Below are 13,445 nucleotides of genomic sequence, written 5' to 3' on the forward strand. Positions count from 1 at the left end.
CTAGGCAGCTGGGATTACAGGCACCTGCCACCATGTCCAGCTAATTTTTGTATTTTTAGTAGAGACAGGGTTTCACCATGTTGGCCAGGCTGGTCTTGAACTCCTGACCTCAGGTGATCTTCCCCCCTCGGCCTCCCAAAGTGCTGGGATTACAGGCGTGAGCCACTGTGCCCGGCCTAATTTTTTGTAGAGACAGAGTCTCACTATTTTGCCTGGGCTGGTCGCAAACTCCTGGGCTCAAGCGATCCTCCCACCTCGGCCTCCCAAAGTGCTGGGATTACAGGTGCACACCACCATACCCAGACACCTGAAAAAATTCTTGAAAGGAGAATGGAAACCAAAGTCCATTTGCTAATAACTGCATAAACTACAATAACAATAACAATACAAGATATTGAAACCACATGAAAAGTGGTTTATAATAGAAACTTACAATAATCTTCACTTAGAGATATATCAGAGGAATACTTAAAACACATACATGCTCATTTTCAAAACACTTGAAAATGAAGTTCTTTTAAAATGGTATAAAAGTTTAATATTTAAAAATTAAACACCATTTAAACAATGATCACTGTAATCCTTTTAAAGTATCATGACATCTTTACAGTGAGCACCTCTAATCTTTAATGAAGACATAGTGTTAAATAATGGTAGATCCAAGTCAACTTAAATAAATTTCTCTAGGTGTAACCATCCAGTTAGTTTTTGAATTTTCTTAGTAAGTCTGTAATTAGAAATACTTTCCACAATGATATACTTACAAATACGGTATCACAGAAAACTAGCAGTCAGGTAACCAAATGTTGCATACATTCTTTTTTTTTCAATCCCCATAGCAGAATTTTATATATCATAATAATTCAGAGTGACCCAAGGGAAAAAATAACTGATTACCTGGGTTTTTCTGGTACATCAGAAGGATTACTGCAAAATGGTTCCTGGTAAATAGTCTCAGACAGGTCATGATCCAACAAAGTTGCCATAATTTCTTCCCTACTTGGGGGGGACATAAGTGGTTTCAGAATGTTAGCAGTTCGAGGGGTGAAGCTGCCATTTTTAGATTGAGAAGGAGAGCTAGTAGATCTTGGTGAACTATCAGGAGTTGGTGTCAACATATCATTGTTTCTTGAAACATACAGTTCTAAATCTTCACAGGCCATGTCCACAAGTTCACCATCAGGGGAGGAGAGTATTGCAGTAAAAGAGGTATTGGCTGAGTCAAGAGACTGTCCCATTTCTTTTCTGGTGTGACCTTGAATCCAGTCTGAATTGTTTGGCTGTGGGAGGCTAAGAAATACTTCTTTGCTTACTGAACTCCTATTCAATCTAGATTTTTCACTTAGACAGTCTTCTGCCTGCTGAACACAGAAAGAATCCATTATTGAGTTAGACCGAGTTGTTAGAGGATGAAAGCTATTTTTCCACTGGTTGTGGCGACGATTCTCATTGCTATCTATGGTTGATTTCTCAAAAATTTCAGGACTTAAAGTACCAGATCTAATCCATGAGGCTGAGTCTGCGGTATGATGCTTGTCTTCATCACATTTCTGGTTGTCATGACTTAAAAACTCATTTTTTTCTATAGCTTGTCCTGGAAAAAGATCCTGAACAGCATCACTTAGGAACTTCTGAGGCAAATTCTGATCAGCTGGGACAAACTGACTTCCAGAATAAAAGCTACAAAATCCAGTCTGACCTATTGTGTTAATATCAAAATTATAATTATGTTCAGGAGATAAACTATCTTCAAGTGAGTAACAACTTTCAAAGCCTGGATCTGAAAAAAAGATGGGACTATCATCTGATACAGAGTTATCCAACTGGCTAGAGTTTTGTAAATTTAAAGAGTCTACTTTGAGAAGTTTGGGGATTTTTTCTTTTTGTTTTGTACTTCTGGGAGTTCGAGGTTTTCTTGGGGACATTACCGATCGTGTCCGTTTATTTGCTTTGTTATGTTCAAAGGAACCAGAAATATTTTTATTTGGTTGATGTTTATTGGATAATGGGTCTTGTGTAGTATTTGCATTTTGTGCTTTCTGCTGTCTTTTTTGTAACAATTCTTTTAGAACTGCAAGTCCAGACTGTCCTTCACCAAATGCTGAAGGTCTTGACACATTTCGATTTCTACACTGAGAAAGTGCTTTGGTTTGTGAAATTGCTTCTGATAATGACTTCGGTTTTACTCTTTCAGGTTTAAAATTTGACATATCTAAAATAAAGCCCCTTTGCTTTTGCTCCCATGCTATTTGTTTGATTGGACTTCTCAAGGAAGTTACAAAGCAATTATTAGGCATTTGGCTTTCCTCTGAAGCTGTATTTCCCGGAGAACAAGTTTCACTGTGCTTTGACTGTTCCGCTATGCACACAATCTGCTGCTGACTGTCTTTGCAATGCAAAAAATTAGGGGTATATGCTTGGTCCAGCTTTGATTCTAGGGAATTGCGATATTCACTTAACTTTCCGATTGATGACAAATAGTTTCTTTGTATATTATTTGCATTATCTTCTATCTTTGAGGACATACCAGAAGATACCTGTGTATTCTGTGCTACCTGAGATAAATGATTGGAAAGGTCAAATATATTTTTTTGAATTAACGTTGATTCCTTTAGAGTAAACATAGCACTTTGATTATGAGGCCTTTGAACATTAATTTTTGAGATTCCAGGTCCTACAGAATTACAAACAACTGATGGATGCAAATCATCTCGTGAACTGGGGAATGTCTGCAAATCTACAGACTTCTTGCTTTCTAAGAAAGAAGAAAAGCAGCCAGATAACTTCTGTTGTGCATTAATTCCAGTGGGTAGGGGAGCAGAAAGGGGATGATCTACAGCAGAGCCCATTAGTGGCATATCTTTCTGTTTAAAAAGTAGTTGAGAGCCTCCAGAACTACTTGCAAATTCAGACACATTCTGGTGTTTCAGTACAAACTTAACTTCAGCACCAGACTGAGATTTTATTTTTTCATCCTTAAGTGTTATATGCTTTCTCGATGTACCTTTCTCATTTGTTTTTTGTTTTGCTCTTGGTTTCTTTTTTCCATCATCTACTAGTTTATTTGTCTGATTTCGTTTGTTCCTTTTCTTAGTAACTACAGAGGGATTAGCAAGCTTTGCTTTTGATTTCTTAATCTGTGCTCTTGAGCGACTAGATTTTCCTATACGAGAATTAACAGTCTTCTTATATACATTAGGACCCTTAAAAAGCATTGCCTCTTTTTCTGCAGCAGCCATGATTTCTTCTGCTCTTGGATCTGTGGGAGACCAGCAGCGAGGTGGAGAAGAATTTATGGGACTTGTGCTTCTCTCAGAAAGAAAACCTAGTTTAGACATAACATCACTATAATTCAAGTCACAATCTTCGGTTTCAGCGTTGTAAGATGGTGAGGGAGGAGAAAGAATAGCATGTGACCGTTTTTTCCTGAAAGACAAAGTTCTTTTAATATTTTCATTATTTGTCCTTTGTTGTTTACCAGTTTTTTTCTTAGCAGATTTATGTTTTGACTTTCTTCTGTGACTTTTCTTTGGTGTTAGTGGATAAATGGGATATTTGGTTGCAGGGGAGTCGGGAACTTTTGGCCAAAAGTCCTTCAAAGGTGCAAGCTTTTTATATAGTTCCATTTTTTCTTCTGTTAATATTACTTGTTTTTCTTTAGAGTCTATTTTTCCTAGCTTCACAAGCATATTTTTTCTCCCTCTAAATCTATTAATAATAATATACTTTATGATGACAGGGGGCAGCTTTTTAGACATTTTTCTTCGTTTTCGGGATTTGAGAGTTCCATCTAAACTTTCACCAATTTCCATGGGATGAGGTAGACTAATTTTTGAGTTGTGAGTTACAAAACTTGACTCACTGTCTTCAGTCTCATAATTTACCTTGCGTTTGGCTCTAAGTGTGTATTTATTTCCATATAGTCCAAAGGACTGCTCAGTTTCTAACGTTCCATCTCCAAAGTGACAGTCTATAAAACCATCTGTGGGTGTTTTATTTTCAAAAGCTCCACGAGTGGTTTTAGTTAAATCACTAGCCAATGCATTATCCTTCTCAGGATTACTATTACAAGGATTATTTTGTATAAAATTATCTTTTGTGGATCCAGTCTCACTACTTTTGGTAGAAGTCTCCTGATGACCTGCAAGTTTCCTTTTATTCAATTTTAACCGGGATGGTTTATTGCCAGGTTGTAATTTATATGTGACAGGAGATAGTTTCTGTGGTCTAGTAAGACAGTTAGAAAGAACAACACTGGGAAAAAACATATAGTGTGCCGCTTGCTGGCTGAGGCTTGGCTTTTCTGTTTTATGTTCTTGAAATTCTTCATACCTAATTTTAAGTTTATTTAGTCCACTTTCATCAGCAGTGCTATTAAGAGAATGCGCCATAGTTCTATTCTCCCCTGAGCATGACAGCAATTCACAATTTTCAGTAAATGATGAAGGGAATAAACTACTCAGAGCTGTGCTGTTTCCTTTTTCATTTCCTTCAGAGGATACTTTATTTTTTGAATGATTTAAGTCAGAAAAGTTGAAAGAATTTTTGCCCAATGTATTCTCGTTAGGGTGACGGTGCATATGTATAAAAGGGGAATCCTTTTCGATTTTTCTAATGTTTGTATATTTTCTACTTGGTACTTGTCTTGTAACAGATGGAATATCTTCTTCATAATCAAAAATACTATTTTCACAGGAAGATACTGGGAGGATCTCTTTCTTACTATTCTCTTTATGAGAATTTTCTGAATGAACAGTACTGCTTAAAGATCCAGGGTATTTCATAGAATAAGTGCTTTCGTTTGTAAAAGAAGTGACTGAATTATCTAGACCTTTTTCTGTATTTTTGTTTGTCTGTGAAAGGTCTTCAATTAAATCTTCCTTGTTCAAAACATGGGAAGAAAGGGCACTTGTGTGTTTACACTGAAAGGTAATCTTAGCAGAAGATGAGGGTTCTAATGTAGCAGCATCTTTGTGAAAGATGGAGGGTTTAACTGATAGCTTGCTTGTTGCAATTACAGAAGAGTGGGTTCTAGAATTTTCATTGTTCAATGGATTGTCTGAAATGAGGAGGGAAAAACAGTTTATTTCATTTTACTCTTTTAATTTTTAAGACTTTTTCCCACACCAAGATATTAATGCTATCACTATGAAAAAATTACACCAAATTAAGTTTGGTTATCTTAACAAAAAGGTAATGCTTATCATTAATGACTCAATCTAAATATAGTTAGTTACAATTATTAGTCATCATTTTAAACAAATATTCCATTGATCAGAAATAGATTATATTACTATTTAGTTCCTTTGGGGCATAAGGGAAAAATACTGTCACTTTAAAAATGTTCATAAAATAATATGCTTTACATTATCACTTCAGATAAACTGAGCATATTTTTCAGCTTATTATTCTACTTGCACAACAAACATTAAAGTTTTCAAAGCTTGAATTCAGTGATCAACAAATGTTATATCCTTTTAGAAATGAGAAACAAATCATGTATCTAATTCTTTCAAAAGAAAAAAATCCTGAAGGACGAAACATCACTATAGCCTCCCTTAGCCAACTATACAGAAAGTATGATTACAGTTTCAAAATCAATAGAAAGTATGATTAAAGTTTCAAAATCATATTTATTTATTTATTATTTTTTTTGGAGGCAGAATCTTGCTCTGTTGCCTAGGCTGGAATGCCATGGAGCAATCACAGCTCACTGCAGCCTCAAACCCTTGGGCTCGAGTAAGCCTCCCACCTCAGCCTCCTGAGTAGCTGGGACTACAGGCATGCATCACTATGCTGGGCTAATTTTTTCAGTTTTTTAGAGACAGGGTCCCACTATGTTACCTAGGCTGGTCTCGAACTCCTGAATTCAAGTGATCCTCTCACCTTGGACTCCCAGAATGCTGGGATTACAGGTGTGAGCCAGAGCGCCTAGCCTCAAAATCAAATATATTTTTAGATCCTGAATAACCAATTTCTCACAGTAGACTTGTTTACTTACCACTATTTTCATCTGCAGTTCCATCTAACTGAGGTATAGAAAGACTGGCTAGAAGCAAACTGTTATCACTCCATTCCATTTCTTCTCCTGAAGATGAGTCATCATCTTCAGTTGAACTTCTGTGGGTATTTCTGCACAGTGATCTGGAGAACATTAAAACTCACTGGTGAGCATGATCATTAGAAAAGACCATCTCAGATGCAAATAATGCATCTAAGTTAACTCTATAATAATGTATCTAAGTTAACTATAATAATGTATCTCAGTTACTCTATAGTAAAACAATACAAAAAATCTGAAAATTGTAACTTCTAGAAAAGCATATTTACTTTGCTTTATTAACATGTCTTACTATAGCAACTTACAAAGAGTTATTATAATTAGACTTTATAATCCCTTTCATGTGAGCTAAAATACACCACAATTCCTGCATTCTGAATTGGAAGAAACAAGAATAAAAAGATGAGTGAAGGGGCATTGAGGTCAGGGCTGAAGAGAACATGCTGAAGAAGAGAGAGGGTAATAGGAAGTAGTAAAGGTGTTCAGTCAACCTGACAATAACTACAAAGGGTTACTGAGAAATTCAGATGGACAGTGAAGTCCAGTCTTTAAGTTTCATCTCATATTGGTATTAACGTGATGCTTTCCCTTTTAATTGAATGGGCATACTTTTTTCCTATCCATACCCAATTTTTTCTTTCACTAATCTCAACAATTTGAAATTATTATTATTTTATTATACTTACTATACTGGAACTGTTTTTCCATTAAGCCTTTCCATATCACAATTTATCATAAAAATCACTCCCTTAAGAGCTGAAAGAGGTATCAGAGGTCTAGTCCAACTTTCTACCCAATGCAAAAACCTGATTTTTAATGAACCTGACACAATCTCTGTTTTTACATAATCTGTATAAGGGGCTTGCTGTCTCACAGGGCAATCTTTCCACTGTTAATGGCTTTAATTATTCATAGTTGTCTTCTTGTAATACACAAACTCTTTCAACTTCCATACATGATTCCTATTTTGTTCTCTGTAGCTATACAGAGCAGGTTGATGTCATTTTCCACATGATAATCTTTAAAATACATAAAGGCATTTCTCATTCATCTTGTAATTCTAATTAGATCAAACATTCTCCATTCAAAAGTTCTTCAAAAGTGACAATGCTCACAGATCCTTCTAGTTTTCTTCCTCTTCTTTCCCTTTCCTTTTTCAGTATTCTTAAAATATGGTACTCAGCAAAGAATATAATATCCAATATAAAGAGTAGAATTAACTAAACCCTTTTCTAGACACCATGCTTCCACTATTCAATCTCTCTCTAATATATGTGTACAAAATGTTTAGGTTTGTTTTTCCAAGGTTAAACTGGGCATGGTTTTCACCAAATTGGTTCAGCCACTGAACATACAAACATAAATTTAATCATAGGATTGACTATGCCTATTATTACAGCAGTGACAATGTTAGAGGAAAGAATTTAACATCACATCTGGAGATTTCTATATCTGATTTATTAAGTAGAAAAATAAAAACTTTCATCATATACATGTAAACACTGAATTTACGGATTAACCTGTTTCACCTTTCAGTGATGGCTTTGGGTTGGAAATTTCAAATACAGACTAAAAAAGTTCTAATCTAGCCTATAGAAGTTTAAAGGAGAGGCATACTCAGTCTTTCAGGCTCATAGGCCTAGATTTTTCTATACACAGAGCATATAACTAAAGGGCAGACTCAAACCAATCAAGTTCACAGAGACTGATTTAGAAAACCACAATACCAACTTATTCATTTATTTTGAGAAACAAACCACAACACCAGTGTTTGCTTCTTAGTCTTTTATTTATTTGTTTTTAACCTTAGTTCTCTTAGTCTAATCAGAGCCCAAAGCCATACCCTGTCTTCAGGCTGACTCTATACATTGTTGTTCTGATACTAAACAGTTCAACTATCACAGGGCATTCTTTTTCTTAAGTTCTAAGATAAGAAGGCACTTCAATTTTGCTCCATTTATCACTCACATATGTTAATACTGTGTATATAAATGGATAACTTCTAAAAGTTAGGTTAATCTTTTAAAATGCAGCAAAACTTTATTTTGCTTGGAATATGGAGTATATGCCATATGAAAAACAGATCACTAAAGGGGAATTTTAAAACATCAATTTAGTTCATAAGGTATTTTATATCATGAACAATAGTAATAAATAATTTCTGAAGGACAATAATGATAAACGTTAATAAAACAACTGAAATAACTAAAAAATTACCTCTTTTTGGCACAATGTTCTTCAATATTGCTGTCCCATCTCTGGGACATCACCAAACTAAGCTCCATTTCCTCTTTTTCAATCTGTGGTTCATTTTCTTCATCATCACTATTTTGTGGATATTTATTATTTCCAAAGGAGCGACATGGTGATGGCATCCTATTTCTTTCCCCCCGATATCCATCACTTTCCAAACCAGCAAGAAGATGTACCAGAGCCTCATCAGGACTACTGTCCACTATAAAACAAGTACAATAATCACCAACAAATAAGTTTTCTTTTTTTTTTTTGACACGGAGTCTTGCTCTCTCACCCAGGCTGGAGTTGGAGTGCAGTGGCGTGATCTAGGCTCACTGCAAGCTCTGCCTCCTGGGTTCATGCCATTCTCCTGCCTCAGCCTCCCGAGTAGCTGGGACTACAGGTGCCCGCCACCACACCTGGTTAATTTTTTGTATTTTTAGCAGAGATGGGGTTTCACTGTGTTAGCCAGGATGGTCTCGATCTCCTGACCTTGTGATCTGCCTGCCTTGGCCTCCCAAAGTGCTGGGATTACAGGCATGAGCCACCACGCCCGGCCTGTTTTCTTAATAATCCAACAATTCAGATCACTTAGAATAAAATAACAACATCATAGATACTGGCACAGGCTGAAAGAATACAGCTGGTACAAAGGCTCAGGTGTTGAGGTAGCTCTCCTATCAAAGTTGATCCTTGGACCACCTGCATTAGAGTAATTTAGGGACATTATTAAAATAACATTGTTGTGTGATGCTGCCTGGGACTGCACAGGGTCTTGGCCGTGGGTACAGCTCAGCACTGTCAGCCCCTAGTTGGGAGGCCTTGCCAGGGAAGGCTGGCAGTGGCTGCAGGAAGCCTGAGATGCCACTCAAGGGGAGGCCACTGAAGGACTGGTTGAGCGCAGCCCTGGCCAGTGAGATGAGGAGGCTGGGACCACGGCCCAGCCACCTGTGTTTCCTCCAGTGAAATTTGTGATACTCACCAAGAAAGAACCACTTACGGTGTTTTAGTAATGTACTGAACTTTGCAAAATATTAATTCAAAATAAATGCATTTTCCTTCTTAAGTAATACGGTTTTCTGTGAATCAAAGTACAGTTAAAAAAACTATTTTCTTTCACAAATTTTTTTAAGCTGTATAGAAAAAAGGCAAAGCTACTTGATTTAATGCAAGGTTTCATTTTCATATTCAGTAGAGTGTTTACTGAACATGCAACATTTACCTCTTCAAGTCAATAAAAAAAAAATACCTCTTCACAACACATATTTTCTCTGAATTACAATACTGAATATTTATGGTAGCACTGTTACTTACTGAAAACAGGTGACTCACTCAGTCTTTGGGTCAAAGGCTGAAAAGTCTGACTATTTTCCATGAGGTTCAAAATTGCTTCTTCATTAATAAGAGCTTCTTCCACTTTGTGTCTAGTGTGACCTTAATTTGACAAAGAATACAAAAAATTAAAGCAATGGCCTAAATCCAAAATTTATCATTTAGAATTTGTGTAAATTTGGAAGCATTACCATATAAACCTATTTTAAATTTCAAAATGTTAATGATGCATGCCAAATAAAAACATAATAAAAAGCCACAGAAATATTTAACCAGTCACATGGATTTATCAGAACAAACACTGAATCTATAAATCACCAAATATTTATAACCTCTTTAATCCTACTTAATGTGTGTAGTTATATTACCCTGATAAAAATCACTGCATATTCAAATATATAAAGTGAAAAGGTAAGATAAACTATCTTATTTGAATACTAAAATTCTTTATTCTCTATGGTTCAAAAACAACAAATTTAGAATAAATGTTTTTGAACTCTTCTAAGAAAAAAAAAATTGACAGTGCTCATTATTTGACACGTGTATTGGACTCTCTTTTGAATGCATAAAAAATAAAGAGCTTAGTGTAATCTCCCCTAATGGGGCGTGTGTTGGTTTTTCATGCCTGTTTGTGAACTGTAGTTGTGGTTTCCCATTTCATTGTCATAACTGGGCAGAAATAGTTTTTAAGTGCTATAAAAATACAAAGAAATGGTTAAGAAATTAAAAAATTCATTTTACATTAATATTTTTCAGAAAGCTTTCATTATATATCACATTCATTACATTTTCATGATATCAAAAAATATTAGTCCATGTGGCCATATAGAATCCTCCAACAACTGCCGTCCCCTGCAGGAACACCAAACTGAACTACCCACACAAGAAAGCGCCTTCATTAGAATAAAAAATCAGGAGAGCAATCACAGTACTTGGTTTTAACAACATATCAAGGAAAGAGGCAGCGAAGAGGGTAGAAAAGACAGTCGTGAATTGCTGATAGCACCTCCCACCCCTAAGGCAGTGGTCTTGAGGCACCGAGAGAGAAATCTGTGCTTAGGAGAGACAGAACAGTGACTATGGGACTTTGCTTTGCATTGGAACTCAGTGCTACCCTGTCACAGTGGAAAGCAACGTCCCTGTCACAATGGAAAGCGACGTGGAATAGAATTTAGCCAGCACCCATAAGGAGAGGATTTGACCAGCCCCAGCCAGAGGGAAACTGCCCATCCCAGCAGTCCAGAACCTGAGTTGCAGCCAGCCTTACTACTACGAGCTAAAGTGCTTTGGGATCCTAAATAAACTTGAAAGCCAGTCTTATCCACAGGGACTGCAATTCTTGGGCAAGTCCCAGTGCTGTGCTGGGCTCAGAGCCAGTAGACTTGGGGTACACACGCCTGGTGAGAGAGTAGCTGGGGCAGCCAAAGAATTACTTGTGTCACCCCCCCTCCCCCACCCTTCACAGTCCCAGGCAGCACAACTCGCAGCTCCAGAAGACTCTTTCATTCCACAAGAGGACAGGAGAGGGAGGAGTGAAGAGAACTTTATCTTGCAACTTGGATACCAGCTCAGACACAGTAGAGGAGGTAGAGTCGTGACACACATATTCCAGGCCCTAACTCCTGGATGACATCTTTAAACACACCCTGGGCCAGAAGGGAACCTGCTGCCTTGAAGAGAAGGACTCAGACCTGGCAGGGTTCATCATTTGCTCACTGAAGAGCCCTTTGGCCTTGAGTAAACACAAGTGACACTCAGGCAGTACTTGCTGCAGGCCTCAGGTGAGACCCAGGGACATGCTGACTTCAGGTGTGACCCAGTGCATTCACAGCACTGGGAAAAATTGAAAGCCTGTTCTCTAAGATCTGGAACAAGACAAGGATGCCTAGTTTCACCACTGTTATTCAACACAGTACTAGAAGTCTTAGAGTAATCAGACAAAAGAAAGGAATAAATAAAGTGCATCCAAATTGGAAAGGAAGAAGTCGAATTATCCTTATCTGCCGATGGTATGATCTTATATTAGGAAAAACCTATAGACTCCACCAAAAAACAAATTCAGCAAAGTTGCAGGATACAAAATCAACATATGAAAATCGGTAGCATTTCTATATGCCAACAGTGAACAATCTGAATAAGAAACCAAGAAAGTAATCCCATTTACAATAGCTACAAATAAGATACTTAGGAATAAACTTAACCAAGTAAGTGAAACATCCCTACAATGAAAACTATAAAACACTGATGCAAGAAATTGAAGAGTACACCAAAAAATGGAAAAGATATTCCACTTTCATGGATTGGAAGAATCAATACTGATAAAATGTCCATGCCTACCCAGAGCAATCTACAGATCCAATGCAATCTCTATCAAAATACCAATGATATTCTTCACAGAAACAGAAAAAAAAAATCCTAAAATTTATATGGAACCACAAAAGATCCCAAATAACCAAAGCTACTCTGAGCAAAAAGAACAAAACTGGAGGTCACATTACCTGACTTCAAATTATACTACAGAGCTATAGTAATCAAAACGGCATGATACTGGCATAAAAACAGGCACACAGACCAATAGATAACCCTGAAATAAATCCATGACTACAGTGAACTCGTTTTTGATGAAGGTGCCAAGAACATACCTTGGGGGAAAGAACAATTTCTTCGATAAATGGTGCTGAGAAAACATTGGATATCTACATGCAGAAGAATGAAACTAGACCCTGATCTCTCACCATATTCAGAAATTAAATCAAAATGAATTAAAGACTTAAATCTAAGACTCAAACTATGAAAATACTAAAAGAAAACATTGGGGAAACTCTCTAGAATATTGGTCTGAGCAAAGATTTTTTGGGAAATATCCCCAAAGCACAGGCAATCAAAGCAAAAGTAGACAAATCAGATCATATCAAGTTATTATACAAAGCTTCTGCACAGCAAAGGAAACAATCGACAAAGTGAAGAGACAACCCACAGAATGGGAGGAAATATCTGCAAACTATCCATCTGACAAGGGATTAATAACCAAAATATATATAACTAAATAGTAAAAAATCTAATAATCCAATTAAAAAATGGGCAAAAGATCTGAACAGACATTTCTCAAAAGAAGATATACAAATGGCAGACAGGTGAAAAGATGCTCAACATCACTGATCATCAGATAAATGAAAATCAAAATTACAATGAGAAATCATCTCACCCTAGTAAAAATGGCTTTTATCCAAAAGACAGGCAATAATGAACGCTGGCAATGATGTGGAGGAAAGGGAACTCTCGTACACTGTTGGTAGAAATGTAAATTTGTACAGCCACTATGGAGAACAGTATGAAGGTTCCTTAATAAACTAAAGATAGAACTACCATATAATCCAGCAATCTCTCTACTCGGTATTTATCCAAAGGAAATGAAATTGGTATGTCGAGTTGAAGAGATATCTGCACTCCCATGTTTATCACAGTCCTATTCACAACAGCCAAGATTTGGAAGCAATCTAAGTGTCCATCAACAGATGAATGGATAAAGAAAATGTGGTACATTTACATAATGGAGTACTACTCAGCCATAAAAAGAATGAGATCATGCCATTTCCAACAACATGGATAGAAGTGGAGGACATCATGTTATGTGAAATATGCCAGGCACAGAAAGACAAACTTTGCATGTTCTCACTCACTTGTGGGGGCTAATTAATAATTTAAACAATGGAACTCATGGAGATAAGAGAATAGAATGATGGCTGCCAGAAGCTAGGAAGGGTAGTAGGGTGGGGTGGGGAAGTGGGGATGGTAAATGAGTACAAAAAAATAGAAG

General features: G+C 36.7%; 1 protein-coding gene across 4 annotated transcripts in view; it reads right to left on the bottom strand.

The window, feature by feature from the left end:
* REV3L (REV3 like, DNA directed polymerase zeta catalytic subunit) overlaps positions 1-13,445 on the bottom strand; it is a 185,802-nt gene that overhangs the window by 72,315 nt on the left and 100,042 nt on the right. For all 4 annotated transcript variants that reach the window (XM_055391516.2, XM_031011917.3, XM_055391518.2 and 1 more), the window contains exons 10-13: positions 9,611-9,730; positions 8,279-8,516; positions 6,002-6,144; positions 898-5,059 (exon numbers count right to left, since the gene is read on the bottom strand). In XM_055391516.2, the coding sequence (XP_055247491.1) occupies positions 898-5,059; positions 6,002-6,144; positions 8,279-8,516; positions 9,611-9,730 (4,663 nt within the window). The remainder of the gene's footprint in view (positions 1-897; positions 5,060-6,001; positions 6,145-8,278; positions 8,517-9,610; positions 9,731-13,445) is intronic.

This window comes from Gorilla gorilla, chromosome 5, assembly GCF_029281585.2.
Source record: "Gorilla gorilla gorilla isolate KB3781 chromosome 5, NHGRI_mGorGor1-v2.1_pri, whole genome shotgun sequence".
NCBI lineage: Eukaryota > Metazoa > Chordata > Mammalia > Primates > Hominidae > Gorilla > Gorilla gorilla.